Source organism: Stylophora pistillata, chromosome 6 (assembly GCF_964205215.1).
Source record: "Stylophora pistillata chromosome 6, jaStyPist1.2, whole genome shotgun sequence".
NCBI lineage: Eukaryota > Metazoa > Cnidaria > Anthozoa > Scleractinia > Pocilloporidae > Stylophora > Stylophora pistillata.
The window spans coordinates 23,840,120-23,854,533 of NC_142524.1; the positions used below are offsets into that span (position 1 = coordinate 23,840,120).

At 37.9% G+C, this 14,414-nt stretch overlaps 2 protein-coding genes across 3 annotated transcripts; one reads left to right on the forward strand and one right to left on the reverse strand.

Annotated features, from left to right (window-relative positions):
* The first annotated feature begins 1,376 nt into the window (after window positions 1-1,376).
* Window positions 1,377-3,610, forward strand: LOC148728892 (uncharacterized). 2 transcript variants are annotated; one of them, XM_088725466.1, is made up of 2 exons: window positions 1,377-1,865; window positions 3,208-3,610. In XM_088725466.1, the coding sequence occupies exons 1-2, from the start codon at window positions 1,515-1,517 to the stop codon at window positions 3,349-3,351; spliced, it is 495 nt and encodes a 164-aa protein (XP_088581592.1). In that variant the 5' UTR covers window positions 1,377-1,514; the 3' UTR covers window positions 3,352-3,610. The 2 variants fall into 2 exon arrangements, with proteins under 2 accessions (XP_088581592.1, XP_088581591.1); XM_088725465.1 differs by having other exon boundaries at window positions 1,399-1,865; window positions 3,205-3,610.
* On the reverse strand, window positions 3,100-12,979 carry LOC111329840 (UPF0764 protein C16orf89 homolog). Its single transcript, XM_022934600.2, has 5 exons — window positions 12,742-12,979; window positions 8,668-9,078; window positions 7,168-7,453; window positions 6,242-6,294; window positions 3,100-5,905 (listed from the first exon to the last, which is right to left on the reverse strand). Exons 1-5 carry the CDS (start codon window positions 12,929-12,931, stop codon window positions 5,643-5,645), a joined length of 1,203 nt encoding a protein of 400 aa, XP_022790335.1. The 5' UTR covers window positions 12,932-12,979; the 3' UTR covers window positions 3,100-5,642.
* Between the last annotated feature and the right edge of the window lie 1,435 nt (window positions 12,980-14,414).

Consider the following 14,414-nt stretch of genomic DNA (forward strand, 5'->3'; position numbering starts at 1 on the left):
GGAATGATGGATTGACACATTTAAAAGGTTTCCTTGACCAAAATTCGAGGTGCTGTTAATCGACGGGGAGATAAGGAAGAGGAGAGTTTGATTGTTCGAAATTAAATGGATTTTAGGTTGTGTTTACAAGAATAAGAGCCGTTTCGGATCTCGACTTAGGAGTTGGGCTAACTTCACCTGCTTAACGCACACATCACGCGAGAAACTCGATGAACACTAAAAACACTCCAAAAGACATATAAACAGTACAAACTGGTAAACTGGAAAGAAAAAAAAAATTCTATTTCCTTTCTCTCCACTTGTATCGGCAATGTTTATGTGACTGCAAGCATTAAAATTATTTTCTTCTCTGTTTGACTAAAGCTTCTAAAGGCAACACCCCCTCTTGAGGGCGAGTTCCTCGCCACAGAAACAGACCATAGGTCTGGGTGGATCTTGGTACCTACGGAAAGGCGTTCGTAAATTGAATTAAATTTTAACAATCTCGTTCCCACTCGTTTGCGTATCAAAAATTAATTAAGCTTGCTTTCGGACAGAAAATGCCTATTTACACTGTACTGAAAGAAAATATAAAGGCGGAAAGCTCAGGCATAAGTCATATCAAATTTTACGATGCATTTTATTTTTCATTTTTTTTTTTTTTTTTCTAAGCTCCATTCGCCTTCATGATGTGGCCTGCCCACGTGACTGTTTTATTCTATGCCGTTCAGCAGAAATCACAATCATGTAATTTTATGACAATGTTGATTATGATGGATTATTATGATTCATCTTTTCTCCAGTCTCCAGGCAGAATGCCTTATGCTCGATTACAGTTAAAAATAGAGAAGCCAACAAAGACACCATGCCGACTATTTATTCCTTTATTTATTTATTTATCTAATTTTCCTTCCCTTCGAGACCTCATGTATTCGCCCTTATCTTCTCTTTCAAACAATCACAAACTTCGAACCGACAACCCATATTATCTGCAGCCTCCTCGCAGATTACAATGTGTCTTTAAATCTTTAATTATGCTTCAATAGCACTTCAGTGACAAATGATATCATAAAGAACAGGGCGGCACTGCGGGATTTTGTTATTATCCGTGGTCTGTGCTCTTCAATCCTGCCTGCCCGTCGACTTTGAATGGAGAGCGATTGTGGTGGGTTTTTTTTTTTCTCTTTATTCATTTTTGTGACAGTAGATGATGGTTAAACATAATGAATTTCAGATAAACCATATTCTTTTTTTCAAAGTAAATTAGAGGACAACTGACTAGGATTAGCCTCCAAGGACTAAGTGCAGAACTTTTCACATACTTTCATAAAAAATAAACGCGTTATTCAGCTTCTTTGTCAGATCGTGTCCTGCTAAGCTGGGCACAGAAAAACAAGTGTATAGTTCTGAGCGTCACAAACAAGCGCTAACGAATTTCGGGGTAGAAAACTTCCTTAGTTACGCGATATTTTGACAAAATAATACGTGTTGGCTGTTCCCAACCAACCCACATACTTTTGAAAACGCGCTATTCCATGTACTACATTGTAAAGAGCATAGAGCCTTCGTATATACACAGTATAAAGGATTTGTATTATTATCGATTTGAATTCAGCGCACTACGGGAATCCCTAAGAAGACAGCTTATAAGGCGATGTTTCTTAACTGAAATAGGTGAACTGATCACGTTCGCTAGGGCAGCAGAAGAAGGAAGTAAACGGGTGAAGATTTTAAAGGACATGGTACTTTCAAGTTCCAGAAAAATGAACACGTTCGTCATTTTAGCTTTTTTAACGGTTGCACTTCTCACGGATCACTCACATGGAATCATGGGATGGTTTGGAAATGGAGGAAAGCGACCAGATGGACGAAGGTCTCTAATAACGGTAAGATATTAGATACAGGGAATTTAGAGGCGCATTGAGCACCTTGGTTGTCCTCAGATACTCTCTATATTTACTCCAAGAAACTATTTAGATTTCATGAAAGAAGTGAGGAGAAGGCCCAGCGACATAGGGTACAAAGGCGTACCTAGTCCATTAAAAAAATATCAGTGTTGGGAGGTGACAAGATTCTCTAAAATAAAGTACTAATATACGGCCAGAGGAACGTGAAAGCCGCACTCCGCATTCGTGTCTCTTTTGTCTTTTCTCTAATCCTGAAATCTAGCTTGATCGATTTCGCAACTAGCCCCTTCTAAATTTTTTTTGTAATCGTTACAACAGTCGCACCATGCGCTCGACTTACCCTGAACCTCTCCCTCTTGCTTACGCGTTTATTGTGCAAGTTAATTAGGACTTAAGATTAGTTCACTTTTACCCAGAAAGTTAAGTTTCTTTTCAACCCTCTATCATAATTCTAATATATAAATCTAAAGTGAACAACGACAACTCAAGATGTTCACTTTTCCCTCCCAAATAGAAAGACATTGATAATCAGTTACTGAGTAGCTCAGTCATGTCCTTCTTCATTAAAGCAATGCTGTGGTGTAACTCCGTTTTTTTCTTATTTTCATTAACGTTATCATCATCATGATTACTACTTTTATATTCTTACTATAATCGTTATTATTCCAATTTGTTTTCAATCTTCAACTTTTTAATAGTCTACCTCCTCGTTATGACGCAAGCAAAGGCCGCATGATAAAATTTTAATTTCAGCATTTCCCCGCCCTCTAGCATTGTTCTCGTAACTAGGGGAGAATTCGCCACGACAACGGATAGTTCCCAAGCAAACAGTGAAAAAAAAAAACAAAACAAAACAAAACAAAAAAAAAAACAGTGATTTGTTTGATAGTTAATTCCGATATGTGGTGGTTGTATGCGTCCAAAATGGCCTAAGGCGACACAAGGCGTTTTGTGTTAACTTTCATTTTGGGTCTGAAAATGAGAACTCTGTCGCTGAGAAACCGACACACCACGTCGCTGTGTCTACTATTTCCCAATTAAGACTCGCCAGCCCGCAACTTGGTGGAGAGGCTCGGGGTAATGCTGCTAAGGGCTATGGAAAGATTTTTATATGTGATACATCCTTGCCACATCTCGACTCTTTTAACTTTAATTTTTTTTTTTTTTTTTTGGGGGGGGGGGGGTGGGGCGGTTAAAGGGGAGACCGAGAGGAAATGATAAATATGCAACTATATTCCTTTCATTGATACCAGTACATCTGTATCGCATCTACTATGTTAAAGAAATGACTAATTGACTTGGTCTTTCTTCTACTTAGCAGGAGGAACGTTGGAACCCAGTAGGGACCAATCCTCCCATACATCGCCTTCACAAAAGAGGACACGAACGTCCTAAGCTGGAAAAGCAGCGCCGCCACTATCTAACTGTCCTCAGAGAAAAATTAAACAACAATATCGGACAGTAGAACATACATTGTGTTCGACGAACGGATTGATGTTTACTACTTTCGCTAAGATCCAAGCGATCAGCTTAAGGAAAATCAGAGGAACTGGAACTGGACGAAACTGAAGCTAAAAGCAATGGCAGCAGTAGTTAAGACACCGATGTGTCCAAGGCGCTTTTTCTAGGGTAAAATGAAGATAAAATGAACTTAATGTTCTAATAACATTTATATAGAAGAGTTCAGCGGAGGCCGGTAATTAAAAAAAACCAGATTTAAAAAACATTATAGCCGAAATTTTAAGCTTTATAAAATGAGATGTCTTTAACAGTAGCAGAAATTAATCATTTTGCTACATTGATCAAATCATTGGCAGGGGCAGCCTGTTCTGCAATATATTTCTTACATTTCAGACTCCGAGAGCTCGGTGTTTAGTCAAACAAGAGCCCCCTTAACCCTTTGATACCCTAACATCAGTATGCATACTCTCCATACTGTTTTCCATACATTTTCTAAGGTGTTGACCAGGAGAAATTGCTTAACAATCGAAAGCCTCTTCAGCTGGTGATCATTCCCTTTAGTCTTGTGACCCTGGGGGTCCAAGGGCTCTTGATTTGCACCCATTTCTCATTGCCTTTCTGCTCGATATTATGTTAGTGTTGTAAGGAGAAGCCAATTATCAGTGGCTCCTATGAATGAAAGTGATAACATGATGCCTTGGTCCCTTTTTTTTGCTATAAATGGCTGTTGAAAAGTTATACATCATCAGAACAAGAAAGAGGCAATAAGGGAAGGTTTGCTGACGTGTTTTGAACTTAATAATGAATAACTCTAGTAACTAAGTCAGGGCTTGACACTAACTTTTCAACTTACTAGCCAAGTGGCTAGTGGCATATTAGATGTTACGACAATTTCAGTTTGTTTACTAGTCAAACTGGCCAGTGGAAATCGAAAATCACCAGCCAAAACTGAATTTCTACTAGTCTGTGGCTAGTTGGCCACCATTAGTGTCGAGCCCTGTAAGTCTTTGTTTCCGAGGTTCAAAAAAGGCAGCACTGACCTCGCCTTGAATAAATACAATAGCGACGCTACGCTACCTAAATACGTTCAATAAATAACTCAATTCAAAATATTGCTAAAGAAGAATAAAAGCGAAAGACCGCTATGCTTTCAATGCAAACGAGTACATGTACAGTGTAATTATAGATTCATGCTACAACACCAGTCACTGTGCAGTGAGCCTGCAGCTACCTAAAAAAAATGATGGTCAGTGGTGCCTCGTTGTCTCATGTAACCCTTACACCCACACATTAGTAAGTAAAGTCTCCATACTGTTCTCTATACATTCCCTAAGGTGCTGACAAGGAGAATTTGTTTAAAAATCAAGAGCCTATTGGGTTGGTGATCATTTCCTCTATTCCTGTGACCTTAACGTGTGATTCAGGGGGTAATATCGGGAGAAATGAGATGCTAGTAACTTGTAGAAGGTTGATGCATTAACTGTAGGCTTACAAAAGTCAGATCCACATAAATATAGATAGAGACAGCATCTCTTAATCTGCTAGACATCGCACATTTAAAATTATAAAATGTTGTCTCTTCGCGTGACCTTAAAGTGCACCTAAACCCAAAAATTTTTTTTCTTCGCTTAACGAAATAATATTTTTTGGAGTATTTCTGTGCAAAAAGTTTTTTTTATTTGCTCAAATCTTCAATTTTCTGTGCCCAGTCAAAATACGGAAAATCGGCCGCCATCTTGCCCCACGACCGAGTTTAAAGAGGAATGGCTCTAGCGGGTAGTGTGACGTCAAATCAAAAACACGAAAGTCTGCATTTCACACATTTTCACTTGTTTGAGAAGGTTGTAGTCGATATTGTCCAAAGATATGCCGACTAAGTGTGTTGTAGGAGGATGTAGCAACGTGCGAAATTTGCAAGAGGGTATCGCGCTTCATACATTCCTCACACAACACACCTAGTCGGCATATTTCGGACAATATCGACGACAACCTTCCCAAACAAGTGAAAATGTGTGAAATGCAGACTTTCGTGTTCTCGATTTGACGTCACATTACCCGCTAGAGCCATTCCTCTTTAAACTCAGTCGTGGGGCAAGATGGCGGCCGATTTTCCGTATTAATTTTTAACTGGGCACAGAAAATTAAAAATTTGAGCAAATTAAATAAAATTTGCACAGAAATACTCCAAAAAATAAGCTTATTTCATTACGCGAAAAAAAATTTTGGGTTTAAGTGCACTTTAAGTGTTTTTAACACCTTTGACGAAATAATTTTATAGTAACCCTCCCTGATTTTCTAACTTGGTAACCTCTCTACAGTGTAGCTATTGGTTCCTCTAAAGAAAGAAATCATTTCCAAAATTCTTCCTCTGATAGCAAAGAGAAAAGCTGCAGTGACCAAGAGAAGAATATACATGTAGACTGACACTGTTTCGGCATCTTCTTTGGCACTCTTTATGAGTTCTACTGGTTGGATCTGGGGTGGAGGGTCCAGAACCCACCTTAGGTAGAGAGATAAAAGTCCTATGCCAACTCCAGTGATGTCACTAAAGCAACCATCTGCAGAAACCAAACAAACAAACTGGCTGATGAGTCGAATTACTATTGGGCTTGCAACAAGTAAAGCCATGGGCAAAAACATACAGTTTGCCCTTCTGGTGACTGCTTACAAAAATCATTCTTTTAAGTGGCCAACTCTGGCAAGCTAAAGACACCTTGCTCTCTTCTCATTAACCAGGGTGTCTGTCCCAAATATTCCAACCTTTCATTATTACTGTTCAACTGTCTACCAGTCTCTCTCGCATTTTGTCCTTCTATCCATTGATATCTCAGTCTGTAAGTTGATCAATCAAGTCAGTGAACAGTTAGGCAGATAGTCAGTCAATTTATACTCACTTCCAAGGTAGGATGACTTCAACTCACGCTTTCCTTTTCCTCTGTCTGTCTCACTGAAGGAAAATAATACATAAACAAGATAAATATTGTATTCAAGGATTTCTTTGGTGAAATGATCTCTAGACTCAGAGTCAGGTCTGAACACAGTTACTAGCAATACTTCTACTCTTCCTTCCCCCCCCCCCCCCCCCACACGCCACCCTGGTTGGGATGCCCAGCCACGTAATTGTCCTGTGTTCTTGGATGAGGAACTTTGTCTTCATTGTGCCAGTCTCCACCCTGAAGTATAATTGCTGGGTAGGAGAAAACATTAGGGAAAGCCTGAGGAAATCTAAGGGATAGGGGAAGGGAGGAGGGAAACTGCATTGGAGTAGCATCCCATCTAGAGGGTGGCATACTTCTGAAACAGGCATCGGCACCTTACGGGCCACTTAACTCAAGTGCACACTTTTTCAACTTTATTTCCATGGGATGCATGTCTATTGCAAGTAACCCTGCCTTTCAGCTTTACACCCCTGGACGGCAAAAGGGGCAGTAAAGGTTAAGTATTGGGGCTTCAACCTAGACCCTCTCCATTCAGAGTTCACAGCAGTTCCATGATAAAGCTTCCTATCTCCCAATCACGTTTGAATGACAAATACATGTACATGTATATGACTTATGCAGAGTCAAGTAGTATTTCTGCACATGTATTAGTCTATGCACATGGCTCAAGCTGATGTTATGGTATGTTAATGTCACATGGCTCATGTTCAATAAAACCCCTCACTGCCAAATGAACGGTGTTCATGTAAATCAGAAAAATGCTATAAAAAAACTTAATTGTGGTATAATTACTTTTTCTGAGGAGGGAAGAAAGTACACATGTTTTTAAGATTGAGTCCTCAGAAAGCTTTAACAACAGATTTTTTTTAAAATATACAAACCTCATTTTTTCTTCATCCATTCTGCTGGAATCTCCATAACATCCACTACTTAGCTGCCAACCTATAAGATTTGCTAACCCCTCCCCTGTGAGGAGTTCATGGTATCCCAACAATCCACAGCTAAAGCTCAACTTCAAAGTCAACATAAGATCCATTGGACCACCCCCTTCATCTTGAAACTGTGTCCATGCATTACTAAAATAGGCCACAGTGCAGATGTGCTGTAGGTGGGTCTCCAGGTCATCACCAGAGAATTTCACTTGTGATAACAGCTTGTGATGACAGCCTTGTTTGCCACCAAATTGAAATGATGTTCAAAGAAAAAAAACAAGTAAATTAAGACAAAATCATAGGACAGCTAGTAAGAGTAGGAGAGGATTTCTGTCAACATAACAGCCTTTAATCACATCTCTCAGCTAGTACATGCACTGTGATTGGCCAAATTAGCAGGCCCTATTTCATAGTACAGCTCAATGAATTCAAAAGTTTGTTTAAATTGAATTGATAATTATCTTTCTATTTGAAGCCAGAGATAATAATTATTCTCCATACTGTTCTCTACTTATTTCTTATGGTGCTGACACTTAGGAGAATTTGTTTAACAATCAAGTGCTTTATTGAGTGGTGATCATTTCCTTATTCTCGTCACCTTCATGTTTTGATTCAGAGGTGATATTATCAGCAAAAAAATTAGATGCTAGTCACTCTTGGGGATCACATGGGTAAATCCCAGGAATGCAGTATTTAAATTTCCCTCCAACAGTTTTCAATGCTACTGGTGTTACCGTAGTCACTTCAACAGCATCAAACAATAATTATACAGTTACTCTACAAGAAATGACCAATGATTTCAAATAAATTCAGTTACATCCAGGGCATGACACCAGTGGTAGCCAACTAGCCACAGACTAGTAGAAACTAGTCAGTTTGGCTAGTAAACAAACTGAAATTGTCGTAAACATTTAAGTTGTCCCTAGCCACTTGGCTAGTAAGTTGAAAAGTAGTGTTGAGTCCTGCACATTACTGTGTGTACTTGTAACTGTTATGTACAGTATCATGTGTATACCACATACTTTAATATGTGGTTGTATACAGTGACTGTTAGTGAGCTTGGCTGTAATTAAAGTATTATCAATTATTAATATCATGATAAATATTGTTACCTACCGTCCCATGCTTTTGTTTTCATTTATTTATATTTTTTGAACATTATTTTGGTTGCAAATAAGGCTGTCATGAATAACTCTTACTAGTGGAATTTGAGGTCTCAACTGTAAGTTAAGGACCAAATTTTTGCACTCTGATTTAGGGCCCAATAGCAAATTGCGTGGACCACAAGTATAAGCAGGGAAAAAATGGGGCTATATAACTTACTGCTTGAACTTAGAAAACAAGGTAAGTAATAATACATCTTATACACATAATTATGCATACTGATATTTGGATGTAAAGGGTTAAGGATTAGATTAGGGGAGTGAAATAAAAGCAAATCTACGGCACCTGAAGCCTCCCCCAAGAGGAAGAATAAAGCTTGATAATAGAGCACTTCACTAGGAGCACCCTTTATCTTCATAGCTCCCCAGCAATAATCAGATATGGTGCAGGGCTCCATAAAGCTCTCCTTGCTTCCTACAATTTCCCCAACACAGTTAGAATATTTTTCTATATCACCAGATTTGATATGTTTTCTTTCACCAACATCCTGTAGTGTCAGAACTTTGTAGGGTTTGTAATAAGTCCATGGAGAATCCAGTACTGAATAAAACAAAGGATCGTGTTTCCGGAGAAGAGGGAGCATGTTTTTCACAACTTCATTCGTCTTGTTTAGAAGGTTTATCACGTTGCTATGAACATCTTGATTGAGTTTGATTTTACCATTTTCAATATCTGCTAGAGTTCTGTTGATGTATCCTAATGGGTGAAATGAAACATAAAAATCAAGCTGAACATGGTTTGAAAAAACATTGGTTCACAGCAAACATTCAACAAGCACTGAGAGTAAACAATGAAGTTGCCAATAAATATACTGAAAATTTAGCAATACGGCAAAAGGAATCTTAAATTTTAAATTTACTACAGTAACTCCGAAAACAAAACTGTACTACTGATGAGGATCAATGAGTGTTACAGCTTGCACAGGAGATAAGACAATTCACAAGATTCAGTGATAAGTAAGACATTTTAAATGAATAATTATAGGAGTGATCTTCCAAGTAATATACATGACTTGAGCAGTAGTGAGAGTATAAAAGCCTGAAAAACTTCAGGGCCGAGTTGCTCAAAGGTGGGTTAAGACAGCCCAGGGTTAGCGTGAAATTTTATTTCAGAGCTGAAAGCTTAAAAAGAAAATTCAGTTTAATTCCACTTGCAAGCCTACAATTTTATTACTGAATGCTCTCAAAAGAATTGGGAACGGCTTTTGAACAGAGAAATATTGAAACCCAGATTAAAATTTAACTCTTATGGTTAACACTAATTAACCTTTGAAAACCAGGCTAGGGCCTTTATGAGAGCCTGAACATGACCTCTGTAATGCCAGTGGAGTGCTCTACCAACTGGGCTAACAAGACAAGCTGGATGTTATTCAACTGGATGTTGATCATTTTGTTGGTTCATAATAAACCTCTGTCAGTAAAGTGATAAACAAATATCTGTGAGTTATATGAAAATGATATATGTGAACTGTGAATTAGTAAATGAATATGCAGGGCATCTGGCAGGATGCGGTGGTGTGGATCTGCATAATTTGCCTACTTGCGCATCCTCCGCATCCTTGGGGCATTTTTCCCCATAAAACTAAAAAAATTCTACATATAAGCGAGAAAGCAACTGCTTACCATCTTCAGAAGCAAAAATATTGATCATTTTGAAGAAGTTATTCAGCCAAAACAGCGATGAAAGCATGCCTTTTGTACGTAAACAGTTTTAAACCGTCAGGTGTTCCATGCATCTTCTGGTGATGGGCCTGGGTTCTACTTTTGTTTTAACATTTTGGGACTTCCAGTGTCCAGTTTTCCTCGTCCGATTTAATGGCTGGTTACTAAACTTTCGACAAACTCAACAACGAAAACGACAAAAAAACTGTGTTGAACAAAGACGTACCTATCCACGAACGGCAGCAAAAGGTCAAACATGTCATAAAAGACTAAAATTCTCGTTAAGACGTTAATGTGTATTTGGTATGTTGGAAAAAGCCAAGGGAACAGCTTTATTAAGTTTCAGAAATTTCCGCATAATCTGGCATCTTTTCCGCATAATCATCACTTTCTTCCGCATAATATTGCTGAAAATTTACGCATGATTTTCCATTTTTTCCCACACCCTATCAGATGATCTGAATATGAGTGATCTTTGAAGTAAGGCACACTACTTTACTTAAGCAGTAGTAAAAATAAAGTCTGAAAAAAAAAATTCATGTTAGTATGGAAGTCAATGGACACTAGTTCCAATGAAACTAGTTCCCATGAAAGTGGGTTCTAAACTGTCATGTTTCTCGGGGAAAAACATTTGTTTGCGGTTGCAAATGGCTGATTTTAGGTCCTTTTCACGTCCTTTGGTGATAGGTGATAGACATGTAACTTCTCCCTATATTGTACATACATTATCCAAGAAATAGGTAAATGAGAATATTATGTACTCGAAATCATCTGATAGAAGTTGTTTTTGTGATCTAACACCAAATCCACTCAAATAATTTACAACGAAATGTGCAGTGGCTACAGGGGAGAATAATCAATCACATCTTGGGAGTTATCATGTTAATATACTGGTAAAGGTAATTCAGCCATCAGACTGACACTTCACAAGGTTTAATTACAAAATTAATATCACTAAAGATTGAAAAAAGGATTTATCAAACAAGTCATGATTGACAAAGGGTTAAATTCTATAGGGAAATTCATTACCTGATGTGGGAATTCCATGTTAAATTGCCTGTGAAAACTGATATTGCATGAATAGTGAAGCAATAAGTGCCATATCAGTTATCAAGCCTATAATTTAAAGTAGAATGGTAATGGTAATTGTGGAATATGATGCAGTTCGCTATGTAGAAATGGAGCTTTTTTTATTAAACTCTAAAACATACTCCTCAGTCCGACCTCGTGCTGCCACACTGCGCATGTCCATGTTACGTCACAACACTACAGTAATGGCCTGTTAGGGCCTGGGCTTTTTAAATAGTATTTTCACAAATGATCTTCCTCTTTACTTAGATTCTAACCTTGAAATATTTGCAGACAACTCTACAGCTTACTTTATTGTTAACTCAATTGATACTATCTCCATCCAAATTCAAAATCTTCTTGATCAACTACACAACTGGGCTAAATCCAACTTTTTTGTTTATCCAACCCACTAAGACAGAAATTATGTTTATGTCCAAGTCTCCTTTTATCGACCCGATCAAACCTATCACTTTAGCTGACAAGCCCATCAAATGTGTATCCAGCTCATCTTGCTTTGGGGTTACATTGGACAACAAACTTAGCTGGTTTCCTCATATCAAATTAAATGTTTCTAACTTCAATGCTTAAATTACCAAACTCAAAGAGATGAAGTCCTTTGACCAACCCACTTTGGAATCAATCTATTTCAAATCTTACCAAGTACCACCTACTGTTTTCTCGTTTGGGGATCATCAAGCTTATTTTTCGAGCTCGAAGACTCTCACATTATGTGCTGCCAGATTGGTTTACAATTTAAACCCATCTTCGCAGGGCCAAATGGAACTCTCTACTTTATATATGTAAAAAAAAGACTTGCTGGCACTGCTTACCAGGCTTACAACAAATTGACATCGGATAGTATTACAAACTTTTTCTCTAAACACAGAACTAACTACAACCTAAAGAACAACTTAAGATTTGAACTTGTTCATTCTAACTCTAAAGTTCTTCATGACTCCTTTATCCACCGTGCTAGTGTAGTCGCTGGAACTGTTTACCAACCCAGCTGAAAGCTGTTCCAAGCTTTACCTCATTTAAAACCCACCTTAAGAAAATTAATTTCACAAGTCTACAGAAGTAATTTCATTTGGTTCTAACTCAACAGCAAGGCACAACAACATCAATGATTTTATATACTTTTAACAATAATAATTTATTTTAGTTAACTAGTTATTTGCATTTCATCTGTAAAATACTTTTTCCACTTACTTTTGCATACATTTATATGATATTTAATACTGTTAGAGCAGGTCCCATCAGCATTCGCTACCATTAATTAACCTGCTTTATCAAATAAAATAAATTATGTTATGTTTTTGTGCTGTTTTTTTCGAATGGCATAATTAAATAAAAATAAGAAAAAAAAAGCCACAATATTCTTTGTTTGAATTTGCTTTCAATTCCATGCTAAAATCTCTCTTTGTTAACCAATAAGAATGCAAGATGTTATTCAATTATGCAATTCTACAGTAATTAAGGACAAGTAATGCACTTAGAACCACACCGCTAGAAAGTTGCAGACCGGAAATTATGGGTAGAGGATAAAGAAAAAGTTCATTCCTTGAGATAATTTCAACACATTCACTGATATCATCAATACCCATATTCTAAATTTTACGATGCCTACCTTGTGCCACACGCAGCCCAAATAAGGCGTTCGAATCCAAATTGTGGTATTCGCGGTTGCAGAAGGACAGAGCATTCGCTAAAGCCTTGTATAGGTCTCCTAAATCATTTCGATCGATGCCTACTTGTGACAAGGTTTCACTAGTGAGAAAACAGAGCACAAAGAGTCGAAAACACACACGCAGTTTCATTCTCAGACCTCAACAAAGCAGACATGTGAAAAGCTCCAGGCGTTCCTAGCCTAAACTCGAACCATGCGAAGACTGGTGAACAGTCGAGGAAGTGCCCGCTGATCATTATAGCCAATAAGTGCAGGCTGTAAAATGAAGAGTGCTTGATGCATTTCTACCATCTGGAGGCTTGAATTCATAAAAAGGAGCATAGTAATCTGTTTTAAGATGCGACCGATTCCTAAATCTAGAGTAGTTTCGTTTTGTTTTTGGGTTTTTTCTTTTACAAATCAAGAGGCATCCACTGAGCCGCGTTCGGTTGAAGGCAAGTCGGAAGCGACCATCCGCAATATCCATACATGCGATAAAAAGAATAGTGAAGGAAATTATTTCAGGCGGTTACAGAAGATAGCATAATGATAAGGGGAAAAAGTACTTTGAGGACATGACGTGAAAACAATACAGATACTTTATGCACAAGCCCAATTTCACGAAATCCTCACGGGATATCAAATTAATTCGTTTGCAAGAGTCATGTCTACAAAATCTGCCCCGTCCCTTTCACTAATCTCGTTTTCCATACAGTGATTTAGCAGTCCACATGAGTGTCAGACGAAACTTACATTTTCTAAAGAGACAGGATGAAATCTTCCTTAACGAACTCAGTCTTGTTGTGTTAAACGAACGCACCACCGTTTTGAAACGGTTGGAGAGACGTAGTTTATTCCGGTTTTTGGTTGCCACGAGCGTATATTTCGCACCGGCTGGCAAAAAGTTTGATTGGGAGAAAACAATGGGTCCTGAAATATCTATATCAGTGAATAATTAAATAGATGAATACAGTATTCTTCAATGATTTCGGTAAGATCTGGATGCAGATTTTACTCTCTGTTATCCGTTCAAACAAATGCGGTAATAAGCAGAAACATTACGAACCATGAGAAAAGTCTTTTAGATCGTGGTCAGGCTAACCCTAAAATAACATGTTAAGTTAAAATGAGCATGCTTAAGAGCGCAGTTTTGCCAAAAATAACTGTTTAGCCCTGTTTGAAAATACAAGAGGCCTTTTGTTTACGTAAAAAAGCTGTTGTTTTATTTTTCTTCGCAGCATGATTATTTCATTTTCTACGATTACTGCATTATTTAATGAAAGAAAAAAACAATCATCCCTCGTAAGGCATCACACCTGCTGATTATGGCGTCTTTCAATAAAGTTGTAGAGTCCGGCTTAAGTCTATTTAGAATTAAACCACTGCCACTGAAAGAGGCACCAAAATTACATCATGTTCCGTCTTCTGCATACTGTTCTCTTTACCTTTCCTAGGGCATCAACAAGGAGAATTTGATTGAGATGGTCATGAGGTAGTACCAGAAGCAAAGTTCGGTGATTTTTTTGTCTCAATTTGTGAATAAGATAATTTTTCCCTTACTCTCCTGACTTTTACATTTGATTTAAGGGGAATTTGTTATCTCAAAAAAGTAGCTCTAAATAGTCAGTTTGTTT